General features: G+C 56.2%; 7 protein-coding genes and 1 non-coding gene across 8 annotated transcripts; 4 read left to right on the top strand and 4 right to left on the bottom strand.

The window, feature by feature from the left end:
- Window positions 1-377: 377 nt before the first annotated feature.
- B0T15DRAFT_18617 (glycoside hydrolase family 31 protein) lies at window positions 378-4,755 on the top strand. The gene is made up of 7 exons (XM_062862379.1): window positions 378-1,720; window positions 1,780-2,226; window positions 2,313-2,576; window positions 2,639-2,730; window positions 2,822-2,851; window positions 2,908-4,143; window positions 4,238-4,755. The coding sequence occupies exons 1-7, from the start codon at window positions 475-477 to the stop codon at window positions 4,484-4,486; spliced, it is 3,564 nt and encodes a 1,187-aa protein (XP_062725714.1). The 5' UTR covers window positions 378-474; the 3' UTR covers window positions 4,487-4,755.
- On the bottom strand, window positions 4,339-6,194 carry B0T15DRAFT_18681 (uncharacterized protein). Its single transcript, XM_062862388.1, has 2 exons — window positions 5,537-6,194; window positions 4,339-5,454 (listed from the first exon to the last, which is right to left on the bottom strand). The coding sequence occupies exons 1-2, from the start codon at window positions 5,937-5,939 to the stop codon at window positions 4,718-4,720; spliced, it is 1,140 nt and encodes a 379-aa protein (XP_062725713.1). The 5' UTR covers window positions 5,940-6,194; the 3' UTR covers window positions 4,339-4,717.
- A 44-nt stretch (window positions 6,195-6,238) lies between these two features.
- Window positions 6,239-7,979, bottom strand: B0T15DRAFT_18552 (uncharacterized protein). Its single transcript, XM_062862370.1, has 3 exons — window positions 7,759-7,979; window positions 7,533-7,685; window positions 6,239-7,478 (listed from the first exon to the last, which is right to left on the bottom strand). Exons 1-3 carry the CDS (start codon window positions 7,808-7,810, stop codon window positions 6,538-6,540), a joined length of 1,146 nt encoding a protein of 381 aa, XP_062725712.1. The 5' UTR covers window positions 7,811-7,979; the 3' UTR covers window positions 6,239-6,537.
- On the top strand, window positions 7,896-9,188 carry B0T15DRAFT_516908 (FRG1-like family-domain-containing protein). Its single transcript, XM_062868289.1, has one exon. The coding sequence runs from the start codon at window positions 8,149-8,151 to the stop codon at window positions 8,977-8,979; it is 831 nt and encodes a 276-aa protein (XP_062725711.1). The 5' UTR covers window positions 7,896-8,148; the 3' UTR covers window positions 8,980-9,188.
- B0T15DRAFT_t27 lies at window positions 9,172-9,249 on the top strand. Its single transcript has one exon. It is a non-coding gene; the product is annotated as a tRNA-Thr (tRNA).
- Window positions 9,250-10,475: 1,226 nt separating this feature from the next.
- On the bottom strand, window positions 10,476-12,521 carry B0T15DRAFT_481446 (uncharacterized protein; the record flags this gene model as incomplete). The annotated part of the gene is made up of 5 exons (XM_062866023.1): window positions 10,476-11,408; window positions 11,519-11,569; window positions 11,600-12,181; window positions 12,246-12,402; window positions 12,466-12,521. 5 exons carry the CDS (start codon window positions 12,519-12,521, stop codon window positions 10,476-10,478), a joined length of 1,779 nt encoding a protein of 592 aa, XP_062725710.1.
- A 4,234-nt stretch (window positions 12,522-16,755) lies between these two features.
- On the bottom strand, window positions 16,756-20,559 carry B0T15DRAFT_18486 (TAF1-like protein). The gene is made up of 3 exons (XM_062862358.1): window positions 17,378-20,559; window positions 17,266-17,322; window positions 16,756-17,210 (listed from the first exon to the last, which is right to left on the bottom strand). Exons 1-3 carry the CDS (start codon window positions 20,317-20,319, stop codon window positions 16,961-16,963), a joined length of 3,249 nt encoding a protein of 1,082 aa, XP_062725709.1. The 5' UTR covers window positions 20,320-20,559; the 3' UTR covers window positions 16,756-16,960.
- A 1,249-nt stretch (window positions 20,560-21,808) lies between these two features.
- On the top strand, window positions 21,809-23,673 carry B0T15DRAFT_386455 (putative serine dehydratase domain-containing protein; the record flags this gene model as incomplete). Its single annotated transcript, XM_062864325.1, has 6 exons — window positions 21,809-22,000; window positions 22,096-22,230; window positions 22,335-22,772; window positions 22,821-22,999; window positions 23,078-23,178; window positions 23,264-23,673. 6 exons carry the CDS (start codon window positions 21,809-21,811, stop codon window positions 23,671-23,673), a joined length of 1,455 nt encoding a protein of 484 aa, XP_062725708.1.
- Between the last annotated feature and the right edge of the window lie 137 nt (window positions 23,674-23,810).

Genomic DNA, 23,810 nt, shown 5'->3' with positions numbered 1-23,810 from the left:
CCGGCAGCACAGTGTTCCCAGCCTGAGGTCCCAGGATCAGATCAGGCTGGCCTCCGAGTACAAGATAGTTGACTCCTTCAAGATCCGATCATCAGTCAGTGAGCTACGTCCCCTGTGCACATTGGTTATTTGACATCATTCGATCCGACATGCGTCCTTTCTGCGAAGCCACTTGTGTCACGGCTTCTGCATTGCCCCGCTTCCAGCCACAACACACTTCATGCCTCATGAATGGACGATCTAGGCGAGAGCGGCGGCAGCAAAACGAGTTCGAGGCCATTACGCAACTGAACACTGCACACAACCTTACCGAATCTGCAGCTCGCCGTAGTAATCAAGAGTGACACCGGGGCTTGACCGCTACAAAACCTCAGCACGTCGAAGATATATTTCCTCCAGGAATGGAGAGTGTTGTCCGATATACCTAGGATTGGACGAATTGGTTTGAGCCTACGGCACTCACCCAACGTGACCATGAAGCTGGTATTCCTGCCGCCGATCCAACCTCTCCTAGGGATGGCTGGGAGATGGTGCCGTGGAACAAGCACGATTCTCCGCCGGGATACGACCACATGCACAAGCTCAAGTCATGTTACGTCACGATCAACTCCGGATTCGACACATCCGGCGGCCGAAGACCATGGCTTGTTTGGTAATAAGGTGCTGCTCCTCGGCCTTTCCAGACCGCCGGTGCCGTTATGTCTCTCGGACCTAGTTACAGTTCTCACATCGTCCATCTTAATCGGGGGCATCAAAACGGCACTTGCTGAAGCAAGCGATACATGTGTTGCTTGGGACCAGCAAGAGTTACGGCCGCGGACTGCGATACCAACGTGTTCCACATCAGTTGTTGCAGGGCACAGTCTGCCCGACCGGACGACGAGCCCGTCCGGCATTGGCAGGTCTGGGGGATCGCCGGCATATATTATTGCACTCGGCTTTCTGCTATTGCTGTTATCGGTGGGACTTGCGTACCGGTTCCTGGCCCGTTCCAGACTATCAAAAGGCGACAGCACGAGGAAGACACGGCTTACATTGCCAGCCATGGCATTACTGGCCCTGACATCACTAATGGCGATCACGGGCCTACACCTCCGCGTGGCTTCCGGTCAATACTCATGGACATCCTGGACAGCCAGCCAGACTGCTGCGAGCCAGGGCCCCGTCTTCACGCTTCCGATTTCCGCGGACTGGGGCATGAATGTGTTGCCCAACATCAACGATGCCGAGGCCGTGGATGCCCAGGGGGTGTGTCCCGGTTACAAGGCGTCCAACGTGCACGAGTCGGAGAGCGGTTTCACGGCCGACCTGGACCTCGCCGGCCCGGCATGCAATGTATACGGGAACGACATCGAGCACCTGGCGTTGTCTGTCGAGTTTCAGAGCGAGGATCGGGTCCATGTGGAGATCCGGCCCCGCTACATCAGCCCCGGAAACGAGACTTGGTTCCTTCTTCCCGAGGTGCTTGTCCCGCGGCCCCCTCACGATCCCCGCTACGACCAGTCCAGGTGCGATTTGGCTGTGTCCTGGTCCAACGACCCGACCTTCTCTTTTGCTGTGCGACGCAGGAAGACCGGGGAGACGATCTTCTCGACGGAAGGGAAGGTGCTTGTGTATGAGGACCAGTTCATCGAATTCGTTTCCCAGCTTCCCGAGAACTATAATCTGTATGGGCTTGGTGAGGTCATACACGGGTTCCGCCTGGGCAATAATCTGACAAGTAAGTCATCGGGTCGAAACAATGTTTTTGTAAGGTGAATCTTGCTGACCGAGCCCCAGGGACCTTGTTTGCCGCTGACGTGGGGGACGTGATCGATGCCAACATCTACGGGAACCATCCCATCTATCTGGACACGAGATACTACGAAGTGAGCGATTCAGGTGAGCTGACCTATGTGCCCGATGCGACGGATACGGCGGCCAACTATGTCTCGTACACGCACGGTGTGTTCCTCCGAAACGCGCACGCGCAGGAGATCCTTCTCCGGCCGTCTGGCATCACATGGAGGACCTTGGGTGGGAGTATCGATCTGTACTTCTACAGCGGACCGAGTGCAGAGGACGTCGCAAAGGCCTACCAGCAGACCACGGTCGGGTTGCCGGCCATGCAGCAATACTGGACACTCGGCTACCACCAGTGCCGCTGGGGATACGAGAGCTGGGCGGCCTTGCAGGAAGTGGTCGACAGTTTTGAGAGGGCCGGGATCCCACTGGAGACCATCTGGGGTGAGTTGAGGCCCGCCTGTCGTCGAATAGTATACGCCCAGCGTGGGGGATGAGAATCGCTGAACTGATATGTCACATCATGGCAGCCGACATTGATTACATGAAGCTGTACCGGGACTTTGAGAACGACCCTGTGAAGTACAGCTACAGCGAAGGTGCTGAGTTCTTGGCCAAACTCCATGCGAAGCATAAGCACTGGGTACCGATTGTCGATTCGGCCATCTACGCCCCGAACCCGGAGGACCCCAGCGACGCTTATCCTCCGTACGAGCGCGGGGTCCAGGCGAATGCGTTCGTTCTGAATCCGGACGGGTCCATCTATTACGGCGCGGTGTGGCCTGGGTATACTGGTAAGTTCGTCGACACCAAGTATAATGCATTACGAGCAAGTTGGGTGCTGACTGTGGTGTAGTATTCCCCGACTGTGTCGGCGCTGTTCTTAACGGCAGTGGTGCCATTGACTGGTGGATCGACGAAGTGTCGAGGTGGTCTGAGAAGGTCGCAGTAAGTAGGAATCAAGATCAGAGGGCCTAGAAACAACCCTCTGCTCTAAAGCCACGGCAGGAGGATGCAGCTGACCTAGACGCCTGCGCAGTTTGACGGCCTCTGGATCGATATGTCCGAAGTAAGTACAGCAGTTGCCATATCTGCATTCATCGCTTATTAACTTAATTCATCTAGGTCGCCTCATTCTGCGTTGGGAGTTGTGGCACCGGGAACTTGACCCTGAATCCAGCCCATCCGCCGTTTGAGCTTCCCGGCGAGCCAGGCAACCTTGTCCTGCAGTATCCCGAAGGCTTCGAGCGCACGAACTCCACGGAGGCAGCCTCAGCGTCGTCTGCATTGCAATCACAGGCTGCTACGAGTACACCCACCACGAGCTCGACGTCTTACCACCGTACCACGCCTACGCCTGGGGCGCGGAACGTAAACTGGCCGCCCTATGTGATCAATAACTACCACGGCGACCTGGCCGTCCACGCCACGAGCCCCAACGCAACCCACCACGGCGGCTACGTCGAGTACGACTTCCACAACCTGTTTGGCCACTTGATCCTCAACGCCACGTACCACGCCCTACTGAAGGTGCACGGAGGGAAACGTCCGTTCATTATCGGGCGCAGCACCTTTGCCGGGTCCGGAAAATGGGCGGGCCACTGGGGCGGCGACAACGAGGCGCTCTGGGCGTACATGTACTTCAGCATCCCGCAGGCGCTGTCCTTCTCCATCTTCGGCATCCCCATGTTCGGCGTCGACACCTGCGGCTTCGGCGGCAACAGCGACTACGAGCTCTGCTCGCGCTGGATGCAGCTCAGCGCCTTCTTCCCCTTCTACCGGAACCACAATGTCCTGGGCGCCATCCCCCAGGAGCCCTACGTCTGGAGCAGCGTCGCCGACGCGGCCAGGACAGCCATGCGCATCCGCTACTCGCTCCTCCCGTACCTGTACACGCTCATGGCGCGCGCCAGCCTCGACGGCAGCACCGTGATGCGCGCCCTGGCGTGGGAGTTCCCCAGCGAGCCGTGGCTGGCGCACGCCGACCGGCAGTTCATGCTCGGCAGCGCCTTGATGGTCACCCCCTGCCTGGAACAGGGCGCCTCGACCGTCGGCGCTGTCTTCCCCGGCGCTGCTACTCAGGGGACGATCTGGTATGATTGGTACACTCTCACGGCAGTGGAGGATGCCATGGTCAAGCCGGGCCAGAATGTCACCATCGACGCCCCGCTCGGACATATTCCGGTGTATCTGCGCGGCGGCAGCGTGCTGCCCATCCAGGAGCCAGGTATGACTACCACGGAGAGCCGGAAGAATCCGTGGGGCTTGATCGTGGCGCTCGATAGAGACGGATGTGCTACGGGGAGCCTCTACCTTGACGACGGTGAGAGTCTGGAGCCGAGTGCTGTCACATGGGTGCAGGTATGTTACTATTCCAGGGTGGTGCGGAAGGTGTTGTACAAGGAGTCATGGAGGATTGTTGGACTGACTGGTTTTGATAACTACCCGTACCTAGTTCTCTGCCAAGACCGATTCGTTGACTGTGAGACCAGAGGGGACTTACGTCGATACGAACGCCCTTGCGAATGCCACCATCATTGGGCTACGTGAGGCCCCATCGAAAGTGTGGTTCAACGGGGACGACCTTGACCCTTCGTGCTGGAACTATTCAGAGGACAAGGCACTGCTGTCTTTGCGTGGTCTAAACCAGCTATTCCCGCACGGGGCATGGGCGACCGAGTGGGAGATTAGCTGGGGACAGTAGTAGATTTTTACCGGTATGTGACGATTCTGGATATGGCGAGTTGGATAGCTGTTTCTATGAAAACCATTGCGGAGCAGGAAGCGAGTAAACAACCCAATGGGGATTACTCGAGAAATCTACTAGAGTTATACTTACCCCTGGTGGTATTACCTGTTATTGACGTCCAATGGACTTCCCGAATTTAAGAGCCATCAATCTATGTTTTGGAACCTTGACCCAAAATAGACACTCCTACGCCCGCTTTCTATCCAATCTTTGCCCCCTCCAGGAAGGCTCTTCCGTCCCTGCCCCCACCCCGGCTTCACTATCTCTCCTGCCAGGGACTTCATGCCTCCACCCCTGCTCCCAGTCCTCCTCCTCCTCCGTATCCGTGCTCCCCCCACCCTGGCGATCCATCAGCCGAATTGACTGCTCCTTATCCTTATTCCTGGCCCTATCCTTCCTGCTCGCCCCGACTTGCCTACCCGCCGCCGCAGCCCTCCTCTTGTTCCTCCTCCTCGCATTCGCATTCTTCGCCGCCCGCACGATGGCGCCCACATCAATCTTCCTCAGCTGCCGCGTGTAGAAGAAGGTGCCGCCGATCATGAGCGTCGCGAAGCCAAACACGATGGGCAGCGCCACGTACAGCGCCTGCGTGTCGGGCGCCTTGGACTTCTTGGGCGGCGGCGCCTGCTTGTACCGCAGCGTGATGGTGGGGCCAGCGAGCCACTGCGCGGCCTGGCCGCCGCGCGGCAGCGCGACGATGCGCAGCGTGATGTTGACCGCCTGCGCCGACTGGGAGGTCAGCAGGGACTTGTCCAGGCGCCATTGGTAGAAGGCCCACGACGCGGCCATGTAGTCGGAGCTGAAGGCCTCTTCCTCGCCCGACGGCGGGCCCGATGTGGGGATGTCGGTGTCGTTGCTGACGTAGTAGCCTAGGACTTTGATCGTTGTATTGGAGGAGCTGAAGAAGGCCGGGTCCCATGTTACTTTTTTCGGACCGAGGAGTTAGTATGAAGGGGGCCTGGGAAGAAGCATGGTGGAAGGGGGGAACGGGGGTGGTGTTCTTACTGTAGTGTGTTGAGCCCGGGTAGTACACGTCGTTGTTCTTGGGCATGCAGAATGGCTTGAACTCGCCATCAATGTTGCGGCAGGCCGCGAAGGCGCCGGCGCCCTTGTCGTTGGTGGCTTTCGGCCGGGCCGGGCCTGTGATGGTCGTCACTTCGCCATACGGATGCTTGGTCCATACGGTGGCCGTCACATCGTGCGGCGGGGCGTTGAGCAGCGTCGGAGTGCCGCTGATGGTTGTCAGGACGGGCGTGACGGTTCTTGGGACGCCAGACTCGTCAACCGTGACCCAGAGGTTGTCCAGGTCGGCAGCCTGCCTAGCAACGAGTCCCGTAGGCTTCGGGACTGCTGCCGCAGTTCCTAGCAGCAGTAGCCATGCGGATAAGGAGAACTGGGAGGTGACCATCTTGCTCGGATGGCTCGGCAGAGCCGTATAAGTCGGGAAGGGTCGTCTTCTCTTCAATCCAGACAATTCTAGCAGGTAGTCGAGGCAACTAAATCGATCGTATCTATACTGAAAAACTCAATTATATTGTGAAACATTCGAAGATACAGACAATGAAGGAGCGGACAGCCGAGAAGATCCCGACTCAGGGCAACATCGAAGTTCGCCTCGAAGCGGCAATTTTTTGGCTGCCGGATCTTTCGCGCAGGGATCCAGCTGGAGGTCGCGCGACATGGAAGAGCCCCGCGAGCAAAACACGCTAAGTCCAGGCGGGTGGAGCCCCTAGCTGAATGCCTGAGAGACAAGGGTACGAGCCTGTCTCACGCGACTCTCGATTCGGCCATCTCTGCCTCAACCTGTTCTCAGGCCTCTTCAGCTTCCATCTAGAGTGAATTCCTCGATTGTCCTCAGACATAAAAGTACCTCAGTATCCAAGTTACATACCTACACTAGGGACACTCGTTGTGCACCAGCCTGTCCTCATCTGCGTTTTTAGGTTGAAGTTGAGTACCTTACTTTCCCAACCTATCTCGACCTTCGTACATTAACCCACGATCCTTTAAGAAACAGTGTTTTTCGCAACGATGCCTCGAGCGAACTCTCCAAAGGTGATTTGCTGGTCCATATCCACTTCCTCACCCAGGTTCGGCTGGGTAAATACAGCCAGCGTGTTCCGCGCAATGCGGCCCTCGCTCAGCGCGGCGCGGGCTCCGCGGACAAAGTGCGGCACCGCCTTGAACTTTCCGCGCGTGATGCGCTCCAACGCCTCGCCCGTCTGAAAGGCGATGCAATCGCGGGGGATCTTGACGTGGACTGTCTGGCCGGTGCGGGATTTGATGTATAGACCGGCTGCCGGATCGGGCGACGCCTCGAGCTCGGGAAGAGGAGCGAGTGCCGGGAGACCGGGCGAAGCTGGTTCGATCTCGGGCGCAGCTACCGTCGGATTGGCTTGGGACTCATCGACAAACATTGCCGATGTCAGGCCGGTCAGACAGCCATGGTCCAAGTGGGTTGCGCACCAGTCATCCTCGTCCGGGTCGTTGCTGTTCGCTACGTCGTCCGGCATCGCCACCGGAGACGGTTCGTTGGTGGGGTCGTCGGGGAAGTAGTGCAGCAAGCGGGCTTTGGTAGTGGTCGAGGTGCTCACGACCCTCTCCAGGTAGCCGCTGGGATAGCCGACGATCTCCTTCTCCGCGAACCTGTCGCATGCCCGCGCGACGAGAACAGCTACGTCGATGATCAGACGGCATAGGTCCTCGAATGTCTCCTTGAACCCAGGCAAGGTGTCTTCGTCGGGCCAGATGTTGGGTGAGAGGTACTCGGGGAAGTTATCCGGGTTGAATTGCGTTGTGGGCACAGCGCAAGCCAGCTTCGGGTCGACATAGAAGGCGCAGTTGGCGTAGAACGAGCCCTTCAGCGTGTCCACCTGGCCGTTTTTCAACGTCTCCTTTCCAAGGGACCATCCGGTCAAATACTTGGCCTTTGCGTTTTCAAGCTTGTCTTTACGTTATCAGCGGGCCAGCCTGTCGCACGCGCGCAAGAGCAGAGACGAACCGAGCTGCGGCTTGGGCAGATTCCCCAAGTACGATGAGTATGACAACAGATGGTGCCTCAGCCTGGCGAATTCGGCGGGGACATCTTTGACCACCAGAATTCCGAGTGAGTCTGGCCCGAAAGCTTCATGGAGAGCTTCCAATGAGACATTCCCTGTCGCCGCGACGTGCTTGTCAGCCGAGGCCACTTACACAAGGCGCTCGTTGCACTGTTTAAGCCTGCGTACCGTTCTTAAGGTCCTGCAGCGACACCGTCACTGCTTGCGCGATGGGTGCCATAGTGTGAACAATGTTATTTGTGTCACATCAGGATTGGTAGCGGGTGTATGATGATTTTACATAGACTTTCTAAGATCCATCACGCCTGTCATGACCTTCCTGAGCTGGTCTTGTGCCCGGCCCCTCAGAGATGGTGGGGTGGACGCTAAGCATTCGTGGAAGCTTGCAGAGCCGCCAAGAGCCGGCGAGACCCGCTGTGGAGACTAGCGGCGTTACAGTTGTGACGCTATCGCGTCGATAACACTATCCTAGCTCGCCTCGTCGCTATCTCCATACCTGATAGTTGCAACCTTCGAAGCCATAACTGCTCCTACCCGTCCACGACGGGGCCAGTTAACATGGTCAAACCGCTCACATTCAAAGGCGACAAGAAACCCAAAAAGCGGAAGCGCACCGACGCCGGGGAGGGCGCAGGACAAGATGACAACCCGGAGCGGCAGCTCAAAGCGGCCAAAGCAGATGCCGACCTCGTCGTCGACCCGGACAACGACGACAGTTGGGTCTCGGCCGACGTCGTGACCGACATCGCGGGGCCCATCATGTTTGTCTTGCCAAGCGAACCGCCGTCTGCGTTGGCGTGCGATGCCAATGGCAAGGTCTTCGCGCTGCCCATCGAAAACATCGTCGACGGCAACCCATCCACCGCCGAGCCCCACGATGTGCGCCAGGTCTGGGTCGCGAACCGGATCGTGGGCACCGAGCACTTCCGCTTCAAGGGCCACCACGGGAAGTACCTCTCCTGCGACAAGATTGGCGTCCTAACCGCCACGTCCGACGCCATCTCCCCGCTCGAGACCTTCAGCCTGATCGCCACCGCCGACACGCCCGGCACCTTCCAGGTCCAGACGCTGCGCGATACCTTCCTGACCATACGCGCGTCCCGCTCCTCCAAAGCCAACGCGCCGCCCGAGGTGCGCGGGGACGAGACGGAGATCACGTTCAACACGACGCTGCGCGTGCGCATGCAGGCGCGCTTCAAGCCGCGGATCAAGGCCTCGAAGGAGGAGAAGGCAAAGGAGAAGATCAGCAGGCGCGAGCTGGAGGAGGCTGCCGGGCGGAAGCTATCCGAGGAGGAAGTAAAGATGCTCAAGAAGGCGAGGAGAGAGGGGGATTATCATGAGAAGCTGTTGGATCTCAAGGTCAAGAGTAAACATGACAAGTTTGGGTGAGGTCAGAATGGACCAGGTTTACGGGATACTGTTATGTTGGGTTATGATACAGGAATGAAATGTAATATGATTCTCTGCTGTAATCCAGCTAGCATGTTCCCTAACTGATAGTGTCAACAGTTCAAACGAATCCTGATCTTCTGAATTGTAATGGCAATGTTCGTGGGCACATCACACAAGCTTCTTGTGGCTGCTTCCGTGGCTCAGGGGTAGAGCGTCTGCCTAGTATTGAACAGCAGAAGGTCGGCGGTTCGAATCCGTCCGGAAGCATTCTCTTTTCCCTCCTTTGCATTGGCAATCGGAAGGGTGCTCACGCTCATCCTCTCTTCATGAGCAGGATATCTCGATGCAAAAGAACTTGCCCCCATTGTCATCAACTCGACAAGAAGGTAGAAGAAGGACTTTGAGCTGTACACGAACGGACTTTTTGCAAGACGAGACTGACTATCCAGAAAGCTATACAAGCAAAGGGGGACAGCAAGAACTTGGGAAAACCCAACTTCCATAGCCCAACTACTGGTATACTAGTACAACAGCCAAACGACCCCTGTAAAGCACTTACTCTCCAGTTATCTATCGCATTGCATACCATATGGAGTAAACACTAAGGTAGGTAAGGAATCAATGTACAATGTCGGCGCCAGCGTAGCTGAGCCGACCATGGACCGGTTAGTCGACTCGAAAATGAAGTAGACCGCATCCAGGCAAAGTGGAATACGTTCCCAGTGCAGCTGGTGACCGGCCGGTGGGAAGGTCGAGCTAAGAATAGAAACAGAGCCGCCTCGAGCCCATGGCACTCCACTCTCCATTGCTACCTCACCCAATCTGAATGTTGCAGACACCCAGGGTTCCCGAACTACCGGGACGCCCTTGGGTAGACTCCGTGCCGGTCGGGCCACATGTCGGCAGCGGACCGGTCCTCGGCCGCCATGCGCCCAGCCTTACTCGCTTGCAGATTGTGGGGGGAAGGCCTGGCGCCTATGGCGTTTATATGTTATTTGGTTGTGAGCATCGCTCCAGGTAGCAGCACATACCGACCGCGCTGCATTGGAAGAGTTCGCCGGTAAACATTTGGATGCTCTCTAAAGTATAGGTAGCAGTCTAGCTCTATATTGAGACATCCAAGCACATAGACGTCATTCCACAGCACAGGATCCGTGCAAAATAACTCCTTGCCCCCAAAATACGCCTATAACCCGGACTTCCATAAGCCAACTGCGTCTCAAACCATTCACAAGTTCCCAAACTCATCTCGGTCGTAACCAGTGCCATCATCCCTTTTGGACCTCGTCCCAACGCCAGGGGCATCCCAATGCCCTTCGCAAACCAACCTGCCAAAGAACCGCAACTAGGCTTGTCAAACCCAGCCGTTAAAACTGAAGCCCCAGAGTTCCAGTGGGCGGGGAAAAAATATGATACAGAGCCGAAGCGAAGGATGTTCAACCACTTCCCATAACTTACTTCCACGTAACACATATATCGAGAGAGTTGAGATCTCAAGATTCGACCTTCGTCCTCTTCGCATCGCTCCCCGTGTCAATCGGCTCAGGATGGGCTCCATTAGAACCGCTAATTTCTGGACTCTTTCTCTTCAACGACAAAGGGTCGTCTCTCAGAAATGACGGGCCTGTTCCAACCACCGGGGTCGCAAAGTTCAGCGGGCTCGGAAGTGTATTGCTATCGTTACCGCGGAAGTTCCAGTCCGGATAGAAGCTGCTCGGACTCGGCAAGAACTCGTTGTTGAGGAACCGAGACGGCAAGGCAGACACTGGCGTATCAATGTTCATGTTATTGTTGTTGTTTTGGTGAGGGAGCGGCCTGGCGAAGGGGTTCGGCGGCCCCGTGGCTCCCGCCGAGAGCAGCGTCTCGTTCGGCATTGCCGAAGCTGATGGTGAAGGAGGCGGGAGGACGACGCCAGAGGTATGTGAGTCCGCAGGGCGTCTCGACGGCTGGGAAGTGACGTCGGTCGATGTCGTTCTCCGGGGAGACGTTGAGCCATTGGTAGTGCTCCCGCCATCCGACTCATCCGGAATTTGTACCTTCAACCGTGGCCGCGCGGCACCACCCGCCTGCATACTATTGGATCGTGACGGTGGTGTGAAAACGGTATCTGGGATTGTCCCCAAAGAGCCGTTCCTCTTGATTTGTGGCTGTGGTGCTTGGGTGTTTGGGCGTTGATGAGGGGCGGCGGGCAAGTGAGAGTTGCTACTTCGCGAGACGCTGCCAACGTCGATGGATTGGGACCTGGGCGGTGTCTCTTGAAACGCAGCTATGTGCTGCAAGAGAACCGACTGGTTCTCATCTATAGGCGTGAATATGCTACCTCCTTTGCGGGGCGGTTGCTTCTTGATGTTGGTATCCAAGAGAAGGGGCTGGCGTGCCCGTTCCACCGGTTCTGGGCGTGGTTCGGGTTTCACTGGGACGGATGTCTGGGATTCTTGGGATGGACGCCGAATCACGGGGGCTCCTGTGTCGACGGAGGCGGGGGTGGCGGTGGCAGATGCTGCTGAGTGTGCGGTGGGCTCTGCATCGGATGAACCTGAGGTTGTGGGGGAGGGGGCGATATGTGCGGAACCGGTTGCGGAGGAAGCTGCGCAGCGGGCGGCTGCGGCGGTGACACGGAATGGCGGGTTGCCGGGGGACCTTGGCTCTGGGGAGCGAATGGAGGAGGTCCCGAGGGTCTTCGCTCGTCTACGTATGAGTGCATTTGGTGTGGTTGTGCCTGTGGTTGCGGCTGTGGGTAGGGGTACGGGTGGTGAGGCTGGGGCAGCCCGTGCGGGATGGCAGGCGGCATGCTGGAAGGGTTTTGGGCGCTGTACATGCCCGGTTGTTGCATGAATGTAAAGCCATTAACTGATGGTGGTTGAGCTCCCGGAGGCCCAACCGGCTGGCCCACCATGGTCGGGCCCATTCGGCGAACATCGTTCCGCGATGGTGGCCGCGAGCCGATCTGAGGCTGCGGGGTGTGGCCGCGAGGACCATTTCCAGGGTGCTGACCGAAGACACCATTAGGAATCGGGGGCGATGCCGAGGGCGTGTGATGCCGAATATGAGGGAAGGGAGGCTGCATCGCCGACATGTGAGAAGGGAACACATGGCTATCCATGCCTTCGCCTTGCGGCGGAGTGCCATTCTCGTCGTCATCGTCTTCATCAGCACCGTTGAAATCCGCCGGACCTTTGTGTTCGTTTGGGTTACCGTGCTATGAAGGGCCCTGTTAGCCGTACGGATACGAACTTGACCCTAGGTTGGACGAGTCAACATACATAGGTCCACCGCGCCACTAACTCTCTCAAATCGCCTGACGAGTACTCATACAGCTTTTTGTTGCTGCCAAAGATGATTACGGCGACGTCCACAGAGCAGAGCACTGATAGTTCGTGCGCCTTCTTGAAGAGACCGCCTTTCCTTTTCAGAAAGGTGCTGGTCGCAAAACGGACAGTTAGCGGTGGCAGGTAGTAGGAATCCGGGCGGGTCTTTGCTTACACAGAGCGGTTCCTGTCGTCCTTAATGGCTTTAATCTCGATCTTCCTGCGGCCCATTGTGACGGTCGCGTGGCTGCCGAGACGGCGACGATCTGGAAATACGCTATGGCTGCTGGTTCCCAAGCGTATCGAATAGCAGTGTTGATGATTTCCAAATCGACGGGAGAACGGCGAGCTAGCCAACACAAAACCCGAAGAGGCAAAAGAAAGCGCCGACTGAGTCGTCAACAGTGCGACGGAGAGCTGCCAGTATATGCGCTAGCGGGGCTTCGGGGGCAGGCCAGTTCGCGGTGGAGATGCCGCGACGTGATACTTGAAACCCACGAACCGCGACAAACGGTGATGTTGGGGCGAGGGCCTTCTTTTTGTGCCCTGCTACGGAGAAGCGACCGTGGATTTCGACCGTCGACGTCAAATTCCTTGTCCGCGACAATGGTAGCCAAAAGATACTCAGGTACTTGCGGCGACGTCGTGCAGTTCAGAGCGATGAGGCTGGATCTGGTGCTGCTAATAATAGCTCGCAGAAGAAGACGGAGAGACAGAAGGTGGGCAACGAGTGGGAAGGGGAAAAGGCAAGAGACCCCGGGGAAGTTGGAGCAAGGGGATCCGCTGGGACTTGGGGCAGGGGCAGAGGTCGGGAAAGCCACGAGTCAGGCTTGGCGGGCCCACAAGTGGCACTGTGTGACAAGGGGTACATCACGGACGCGATTGGCTGGCTTGATCCGAAGTCTGTCAACGCCCTTGTCCGCTTCCAGGTACTTGTACTTCGAACTTTCGAAGTGGGACGGATAAAGACATCACGATGCTTCCATGGGACAGGCAAACTACTGTGTATGAAAGGACCCACCCTGTGATTATATTGATTCCGACGTAATTATGGAGAAGGGGATTATTTGCACCCTATGTTATGGGGTGGCGAACAATAAGTTCTGGAAATGGTAAGAATGCTGAGATGATCCGGCATTCCTCGAACCCTATATCATGAGGTATGTCCGGTTGGGACACTTCTGGATACCGCAAATCGGGTCAATGCCCGGCTAAGACGTTCGCAGTGCACCCACTGTCCCGTGCAGTTGCAATGCACCAAGAGGGCGGGATGGGTACCGTAGGATTGAAAGCTTGTGCTTCCGGTAGGGCTGCCGCAGACAAAGCCGGGAATACTGCGAAAGAACGATAGGTGCTCACTGCTCGAACGTGATGTCAGCCGTTAGAGCTTGTGTCACAGACGGCTTCTAGTGCTTCCATGGTGTGGTGGGGGAAGGTAGTCTGGACGTATACACTAGCATCAGTAGAGGTCCCAAACTGCTGAAAGCCTACAGGAAATGAACTTAACCGCACCCGATGTTCCGGACCGGAGGACTCGTCTGTACCCTCCGAGCCTCCTTCCCGTTGGCTGCTATTCAGCCTCGGACAGATGCAGATCCCGACTAGCTTAGGTTGTGGGGCCATTAGTGTATATCCGGCAGGCCAGCTCCGTCGCCCTCACGGTTAGAACCTCAGACGTGCTACCTCTCGGTTCGCAGACAAGCCGGTCGATAAGAGCCGCATATGAGGACATGGGAACATGAAAAGCGAGGGAGGTTTCTCATCCAGAGTGTACCGCCACGCCGCCTACCCGCAGGCATATACTTCGGCTACTACCTTATCTATATCTCTGTTCCTTAGAGATGTACGGTATCGGGTACCTGACCTTCCTTGGGTACAGGAGATACCGCGCGGACAGGTATTTCGCTGACCTGAGAACAGTTCGCAACTGCGATAGACGTTCCATCACGCCAAGGCGTATTCCGAGAGGGTGAGATATACAACGGTTTTCGTGCATAATAAGGCTCTCCAGGTTAGACTTGTTCCTGCTGCTCCAGTTGTATACCGCTATGTCACTTGGTACCATTATTCTCGGACCGAAACAGAAAGGATGGCAGTCATAAGCATGGCATCATCACGGTTCCGGGATCTCTTGACGATGCGGTCTACCAAGGCCAGACGCTGGCCGACTCACGTTCACATACGTCCCAGCTGCAGAAACCTTCTCGCAGCGGGTTGAAGGCGCGGACATTTGGTGGTGGACATTGGCGAGTTCGTTGACTGCCGAACCGTCTGTCATTGGACGAACAGCTGGTCTGACCCTTATTAGGATGATAGGGATGGTGATTGGTGGGGTGATGCGCAGATATTAGCCCAGTTTAAGCGCCGAAAGGGTTAAATCACTGTTATTGGGCAAATCGAACAATTTGCCCGCTTGCGATCTCCCCGGCACTCCGCATTAGCGGTATCTATTTTTAGCTATTTTTAGCACAACCACCTGCAGCTTCCACCGGAGCAGGGGCCGTCGGTCAAGGTGCCACCCAACGTCTACCGTCCGGCTCCTTCACCCATGGCTGCATTCCATTGAGCCCATTAGACCCTGAACTCACCACTTTACGTCTCGCCGTGATGGTGTCCTATCTTGCCGCCAATAAACATTGTCAATCATGGCCGCGCATCAATCATCATCCATCACACGCCAGCAAGTAGTCATGAGCTGACCACCGGGAGCTATTCTGAGCTGCATATGCGCATCTTGATCAAATATCAACACCCGGGCCGGAGGAGCGGGACGGCCTCCATCCCGTTCGACGGCCCCGTCGGTGAAGGTATGCCTTGACCAGTGCCTCGGGATGACGACGCTGTCGTATCCAGGGACCGGCGGTTAAGCAAGGTACCTCCTGTGCCATGACGATAGTCGTAGAGTTCTTGTGAGGTGACTTCTTCTCCATCGAGCTACACGCTATGCTCTGGGCACGTTACTTAGTCCCTATTTAGGTGGTAAATGACGGATGTGTATGCCTTTGCGAGTCTTTCGCCAGGAATAAGCTAGGGAATCACCGTGATAGCCTCGACAACTCGTAACCAAGGATACCTCTCACTAGGAGGCTATTCTACCCACCAAACGGTCTTAGTTCCGTCATCAACGGCGCCCATCACACTAGTTTACCGCTAGCTACCACCCACACATGCAGCAGATATTGCCCTTCCCAGGTTCCCAACTTAGATCAAATAAGAGTGCGTCCTGATCTGTACATACATTGTGACGACAATCAGACAATCGGGGTAAGGCTGAGAAGGTGGGGGAGATAGATCGTCCGGTAGCGAAAGCCGAATCTAGAACGCAAGCGCCGGCACATACCTAAGAATCCCACCCTCATGCAACGGCACGGCGCAACATTGAGTCTTTTGTGGTCTTGTTCAGATGCCAGATCCGGCCGATCGGGTAAGATACCTACCTAGTTTAGGCGCAGCCTCGCCGCACAATTGCTTCATTGCCGAGACGTGACAGGCAGGTAGATGATCGCGGAGTGAGGTTGAGTTACGATTCCCTATCTTAGGAGAGCGTCAACTTCGGTGAAGGTAGAGAAGTAGAGTAGTCTATTTTGAGGGTGTGCACTCATAATGTGACGTAGCTCTAGGAAACGCATGCGCCCACGCCCTACCTAGGTACCTCTTATGAGAGTTTGCATTGACTAACCCTCCAGGCTCGAGAGGGCTCTGACGGTCATTCCCACCTGATCTCTGTGCTACGAAAGGTCTGCGGAGATGCTATCCGCTCGCTGCATGTCAAGGACAGATGACGCTGGGGTAAGACTAGGCTGGGCCATTCGGATGGAGCTTAAGAAAGAGTTCTCGAAAGCCGCTTTCTAGAGTGAGGTTGAGCCCCGAAGTAGCTGCTGTCGTAGCAGAACCTAGCACTACTACCAAGAATAAAGACCGCTCCCGGAGCCAGGGGGACCCCCGACATTCGCAACAAACTCAACCACGAGTGAGAACCATAGGGTATATTGCCCCTGCCTTACTATACCCCGTCCATATACGTAACAGAATACTGGGGAATGCCCCCTGACAAACATCATGATACCCTGCCTAGTGAAGCGCTGTAGAAATCACACCCATCACCGGCGATTCCATTATCTGAAATCATCCCATCTCATACCATACCCTAATATGACGCCAATTGTAGACCATGGTAGTTCACCATATCCACTTGTCTGTAAGCATTGTATGCGCCTCCTGCAATGAAACGCCCTGCCAAAAAAACCCAGTGGAAGAAGACCCAAAAGAAAGCGCAGAAAACCCAACATAGAAAGCAGAATATTATCTTCTTGTGGTCCTGGGCCCAGAAAATCTTGAGCATCTCAGCCTAGGTTGATGAAGCTAGCGGCAACCGGGGCGTTGGTCGACCCAAGGCTAACTGCGTCGTCCGGGTTCTCGTCGCGGGGACGTGAGCCGTTGAGAAGTGGACACAGTCTTTTGAGTTAACAGTTAGCACGAGCACCGGTAGGAAAATGGAAGCCAAGCAGAGGAAGGGGAGAAAGGAGTCAGGAAAGAACAAAAGCATGCAGGGTCCAGCGGGCGGTCGATGGGCTGACGTTCGTTTTGGGCGATGGGTCTTGCCCATTATGCTTTTAAAAACGCCCATCTCCCAGCAAAACCGCCTCGTCTCGGCCATAGCGCTTGCCAGGCTACCGACCACGCCAGGATCCTCCTAAGAGCAAATGGATACCTACGTACTTCTTGTTGGTCTTGATGTGGCCGACCTGCCCGCAGTTGGCGCATTTCCGGGTCGTGCCCGTAACTTTCTCCGTCGTCGGCTCAGGGGAGCCGTCGTCACCAGCGCCGCCATCCCGCATCTTTTGCTGGAGCTTCTTCTGTTTCTCGCGCTTCTTACGTCGCTCTTTGTTCTTTTCCAGACGCTCCTGCTCGATACGGGCCCTGCTCATAGTTAGCATCCCATGCGTACATGAAAAAGCTGGTCACGGAAACTCACTTTTCAAGGATCAGTTCGTCCTTCTCGGGATCGCCAGTGAGTTGGGCGTTGTAAATGCTGGAACATCCGTTAGTACTGTCATACACTGTAACGGACACGGCAGGTCACTCACTCAATGTTTTCGAAATCCATTTGACGGCGCCGTTTGTGATATTGTGCGATGACGACAGGGTCATGCACAATTTCGGTCACCGTCTGAATCTCGCCGTTTTCACCCCTGACCTCGCGAATGATCTTCAACTTCCGCCAGTTCGAGGCGCTAGCCTGGCTCTGGCTCACTTGACTAAAGCCATCGGGTACTGCCGTGGGCTGGGTACCCTGGCTTTGCATATTGAAGCGTTCGTCCTCGTCCTCCTGGGCTACGATGTCGTCGTCATCGTGCTCCTGGGTATCCTCCAGGCTCTGCTTCTGCCGCGTCCAGATGTCTCGAAGAGACTCGGTGTACAACGTATCCTGATTCTTTACGTTATACATGTGGCCACCGTTGGCCTTCCGTTGCCGCTCGATGGCATCGGCTGACGTCGCCAGTGGGCCTTGCAGCTGCTCGAGGAAGCCGCCCTTCATAGAGGTCCTGAGATAGCTGACGCCGAGACCCTTTCCAGTGGGGTCTCCTGGACCGTGGACAGCGATCATGGCTTTGCCATGGCTCGCGTCGATGAAAGCCTTGGTGAGCCGCCAGGGTGCCATTTTATTAGCGAGCGCATCCGGTGGAAGCTCGTCGCCAGCCTCCATCAAATCGTCATCCTTAAATATAGCGTCGTTCACTTCATAGCCGCCATTCTCAAGCTCGTGCGCCCCCACCTGCATCGCATCCAGGAGGCAAACGTCCTCCGGTCGGACGAGCGACCGGATCTCGGACTCCGGCATAAGTTCCTCCCCTTCGGGAAGTACCCAATTCCTTTGTTCCTTGCGGAAAACAAGAAACTCTTTCAGCTTTTGCCTGTTTTGCGACTCGTTCGAGTCAGCAACATGGCGGGTGATGGCTGTCAATGTGACATTGTCGCTGCGATGCAGCAGTCGATAAGACACCATTTTCAGCCTATTCTTGGCGATGTTGGTGACACGCCGCGAGTGTGGCCCGGGCACCTCCATAGACGGCAAGGTCTGCCCAACCACAAACAGGTGATCGATGTTCCGCAGATACCATGTCGAGCCATTTTTGCCCGTAGAGCTACGGCCGAGGATGAAGTCAGTACTCCTCGGAGAGTGCTTGAAGATAGGTGCCCGAAACATCTGGTTGTGCAACGTTGGAACAGTCTCGCCGGGGTGCACTTGGCCGACCATGGAGAATGGCGAGCGGTCTTCGGGCATCAGGATATAGGGTTCGCCGAGTTCCCGTTTCTCAGGTCTCGAATCTGTGCCTTTGGAGCGGCGGTAGTAGTTGATGATCTTCTGGCCCATGCCGAAATTTGACAGCACAATGGGGATCTCCTCGCAATATTCGAAGAGAATGGCAGTCGAGTTGTCGTTCATGGTGAGATCTGATGATGTTTGGAAGACCTCAGAGACCCTCTTGCCCTTAACTTGCCGCTTTCTCTTAAGAGTCGGCGCCTTGAACCTGACAGGCTGGAAAGCCTCCCTCCGTGGCTGGAATTGAGGGCGATGGTAACTGTGAGGATCGCTAGCGGAGAGCTTCACCTTGTAGTAAGGCCACGACAGCCTCTGTGCCGTCATGCTGTGCTCGACCGGAATTGCGGCCAGAGTGGCGCGCACCTTGCTCTGGCTGTTCTCCTTCAGGGCGTCGTAGGCAGTGTCGGATGAGAAATTGAAGCGCTGCGACAAATCCCGACCGAGCCGTCCATTCGCCAGTCGTACCGTCTTGTGCTGCACCTTGCGCCTCTTGGCAACACGTTCAGATTCAACGTCGTCAATGAGAAGATATGGGTCATTCATGTCAAGAATGACGCGTTTGCCGAGCTTGGAGGTGGCCTCTTCAAAGTTATCGAAGTTAGGAGCAGTGAAGCGTGGAACGGGGGGAAGGCCTCTAGGTGGCTCTGAGCGCCGTTTCTTATGGGCAGGGCCGTCGAGGAACATCCTGTCCCAGTCCTCATCATCTCCATCAACCTCAGCCTTAATGAGCATGTTGTCGGAGATGGCGTTGGATTGGGTGGTGCTAGCCTCAACAGGGGAGGCTTCGCCAAGGCGGATCATGGAGTCCCAGTCATCGCAAACTACGGCGATGTCGCGGAGTGTGTAGCCTCCGATAGTTTCAGAATCGGACCCGTCGTCTACGTTGAAGATTTCGAGATCTGCTTGCTCTAGGAGCTCGGGCTCCTCAAGCGAAACGAGACCACGCGCCTCGGCATTGCTGATCCTTTGATAGACGGACGATGTGGCCGGACCCGGGATCCGGAACAACTTCTCTTGATCGGCTTCAAGCTCCAAGCTGAGCTTTGTCGGCACGAGGGGTTTGGGGGGTTTCGCGGGCTTCTTGGAAATCCAATGGGCCTGTTTCGGGCGAAGAAGCTCGTTCCAGTGGAGAACAGTATTTTCTTTGAAACCCGGGTAAGCTTGCTTGACTGCTTCGGCAAGGCTCTCGGCTGGAGGGGGGATGTTGGGATCCTGGTTAGCATCGCTTGGCTTCGGTCCGTGGTCGAAATTCAGAGCGATCAGCTCCGCAAGAGACTCGCGCGGAGGGCCATCGATGTGCATATCGTCGTCGCCATCCGCGTCCAGGGGATGAGGTGATGACGCAAGGTCACCAGGCGCGTCCAAAGGAGAGGAGGGGAGATTCTCGCCGAAGAGGTCATCGGTATCATTGTCATCGGTCAAGCCGGGGCCGTCACCGCTCGCGCCGCTGGCAGGGAGTTCTTCGTCAGGCAGTTCATCGTCGCTCAGGTCGATGTCCTCGTAGTCGACGGCATCATCGGCCTTCCCTGCCTGGTCGAATTCGGCGCCACCCTCGATCTTGCTAAGGAGATCCGAGACGCCGCTGGCAAGGCCGTCATTGAGTTTCTGAATTGCCGCGTCATCGGCCGCTTCTTGTACCCTCCAGTCCTCCTCGTTGAGGGCGCTGAAGTCAGCCTCCTTGTCGCCGGCCATCGTGACGCCCATGCCAAATCGCTCTTTCCACTCGGCTGCTCCTTTGCAATCGATCGCGGTTCGAGACCCTCCCAGCGGCTGCGCGACGCGCGGGAGGCTAGATCATGATATTCTTTGTCGCAGCGCTCGTAAATGTCCCTCGGTGCAGTGGTGCGCTGTGTGCGGATATGTAGAACAAGTCGTGGTTGTGGTTTAGGACAAGATGAGGTTGGTTGGTCGCGCTGCTTCGAAAGATGCGAGTTCGAAGTTGCCAAGGACTCAGGCATGCCGCGTGCGGCAATTAAGATGGGTCTCTCGGCTGGGTTTGTGGGGTGCAGTGGCAAAGGATTACTTACACAGTTTGTGAGCGCTATGTTGTCACATGACATACAGTGCAAGGTTACACCGGTCACTGTGGACTGGACTGGTGGATCACTTGCATAGTGGGGCACCAAGTTCCATGAGTGGAGATTTGCGGCCCGATGTGCCCGGGTATCTGCTTAGCTGCTACATAAAATATCATGAATTCATCCTCGACTCATACCCATTCAGTTCAACTCAGACTTGACTATGCGTATCAGACCGCGTCTGTGTCTTGATGGGGGAGCTTTACCACTCTCAAGACACTCAACCGGAACCAACAAGGTTCAACGTAGGTTTCGATCCTCCGAGAAACGCAGCAAGCCGCGCTGTCCACTCTCATCTAAACCAACAGCTCCAACATCATGCCGAATGACTCTCCGGGACCGACATTCAAGTCTGCACTGGCCTCAATATCTGCCTCATAAACTTTAGCCCCAGCTTCAGCTGAAGACCCGATAATTCGGTTTACAACAATCGCAGGGCTGTTCGTGGCATCCTTGAATATTCAAGTCATACTGAGCTTACATCGCCGTCAAAGTTGCCTATTAGGTGGTTATCTCAAGTCAAAGAAAGCCGTAGCAAAGCTCTCCAAGTTTTGGGTAAACAACCCCCAAAATGAAAAGGAAGAAACCAGAAGAGAAATTAGAAGAAAAAGAGACGTGAAGGAAAAAAGAAAGAAAGATAAGTAGGAAGAAGGCATCAAGAAAGAAGTTAGGAATACAAACGAGATATTGAAGAAGGCGGGGAAGACGGTAAGTGATGGGATAGTAGTGGAAAAGAAGGAGAATCGGGAGCTGACAAAATTCGTTCAGTTGTCTAAGGCGTAAATAAGTCCAGGTGACGTCGATACTAAGTGTATGACTCTACTTGGCCAGGAAGAGAGGTGATTTAAGGCCTAGACATAAAAGAGCAACAACGATGCGGTCATCTCCCAACTCACTTGTTGAAGTGCTGCACTGCTCAAAAACGGGGTTCAGTTTGGGTGGCTCCGGGGTCGGTTCATGTGGCATGGCATGGTGGACCATATGAGCTGCACCGTCCCCGCAGTTGCTTACCACTTCAAAGGTTCAACCTCTCTATTCTCAATAGGCTGGAGGTTACCCTGACTGCTACAACGTAGACGCTGTGCTGAAGAGACCTCGGTAGAAACGACCCCAACATGGCAGCCACAGTGACCAGCACCGAGGTCAAAGAGCAGCTCCGGGCCAGGTTCGCGGGGAAGAGATTGAACGAGGTTCCGACGCCTTCCGTCGTCCTCGACCTGGCAAAGCTCGAGGTGAATTGCCAACGCATGCTTGAAGCAACCGACAGACTCGGCCTGCTGTGGCGGGCTCACATCAAGTCTCACAAAGTCAGTTCGTGACGGGACCGCACGGCACTCATCACAGTCACTATCCTCCTGTGATGAACACTCAAAGCGGCAGCTCGACTAAGCCAGCATTACAGACAACGGAGCTCACCCGCCTTCAAGTCGGGGACTCCCTCGGGGCCCCGGTCTCCCTAATCGTCTCAACGATCCTCGAAGCAGAAAACATTCTTCCCCTCCTCAAAGAATATCAATCCCGCGGCCGACCCGTCAACGTAAATCTCACCCCCGCTCTCACACTCACCACTAACTAGGTACCTAGTACCTTTTATGCAGAACTTTTCTAACCACCAAAACATAAATAAAATACCACAAACAGGTCCTCTTCTCCTTCCCCCTCTTCCCCACAGCAGTCGACCGCCTCGCAGCCTTCACCGCCGCCCTGGGCGGCGACTCCCTCTCCGTCATGATCGACCACCCAAGCCAGCTCCAGCCGCTGGCCGCCATCACGCGGGCCAGCACGCACCGGCCGCTCGTCTTCCTCAAGATCGACACCTCGTACGGCCGCGCCGGCGTGGCGCCGCCGCCCTCGTCCTCGTCCTCCGGGTCCGGGTCCGGGTCCGGGGGCGGCGCGTGTGCCGAGCTCGTTGACGCCGTGCTCGCCGCCGAGCGGGCGGGGACCTGCGTCCTGCACGGGGTGTACTCGCACGCGGGCCACAGCTATGCCGCGCGCGACGGCTTGGACGACGTGCTGGGCTATTTGGAGCGCGAGTTCGCCGGCTTGGCGGAGGTAGCGAGGCTGATTGAGGCTAAGAGAGTGGCTAACGCTATGGATGGTGAAGGGGGGGAGAAGAGGGAGAGGGAGAAGGAGAAGGAGAAGGAGAAGAAGTTGGTGTTATCTGTCGGGGCGACGCCCACGGCTATGGTTGTGCAGCATGGCGGGTTTCTGGAGGACAGTCAAGGGAGCAGGATGGGGGAGGTGAAGAAGTTGGTGGAGCGGTTGCGTCAGGAGGGGTTTGCGTTGGAGGTGCATGCCGGGGTCTAGTAAGTCTGTGCTGATTGTCGTTGGGCTGTTTGTTGTCAAGTGAAGATGGCTGTGATGGGTTGCTAACTAAAAGGAAGTCCGACGCTGGATCTGCAGCAGCTGGCCACGCACGCCCGAGACGCGTCGCTGATGACGGCGGACGATATCGCCATCAGTGTGGTTGCCGAGGTGGCTTCCCGTAAGACGCCTTCCCGGTAGATGCATGCTTGTTTGATTCCTGGGGGAGATAGTGAAACTGACTTGGATGTGGATGAATACAACAGTATACCCCGGCCGCGGGACCAACGGCACCACAGAAGCCCTCATCAACGCCGGCACCTTAGCCCTCGGGCGCGAGCCCGTGGCGGACAAGGGCAAGGTGCCGGGGCATGACTACTCCGGCTGGGGGCTGCTGATGCCGTGGGGGCTGAAGAACCCCTTGCCCGGCCCAGAGTTCCCACGGGTGCACCAAGGCTGGCAAGTTGGACGCATCAGCCAGGAGCACGGTATCTTGGTCTGGCAGGGGAAGAGAGAGGACGAAGTGCCGCTTTGCTACGGGCAGAGAGTTCGGGTGTGGCCCAATCACAGCTGCATCACGGGCGCCTGCTTCGACTGGTATTTGGTTGTCGATAGTAGGAACACGGGCCGCGAGGATGAAGTCATCGACGTCTGGCCGAGGTGGCGTGGATGGTGAAGAGGAAGGAGTCTCTTCCGAAATTCCATCTTATAAGACTTCAGGAGTCTATCACCGACCTAGTGGACGTGTGACCTAAGAATACACGGTTTATACGCAGCGGTGGTAAGCACAATAAGCATGCGACCCCCCCCAAA

This window comes from Chaetomium strumarium (genome assembly GCF_033439665.1).
Source record: "Chaetomium strumarium strain CBS 333.67 chromosome Unknown B0T15scaffold_1, whole genome shotgun sequence".
In the NCBI taxonomy this organism is placed as follows: Eukaryota; Fungi; Ascomycota; class Sordariomycetes; order Sordariales; family Chaetomiaceae; genus Chaetomium; species Chaetomium strumarium.
The sequence above is the reverse complement of the archived record's forward strand: the minus strand, read 5'-3'. Positions and strand labels throughout refer to the sequence as shown.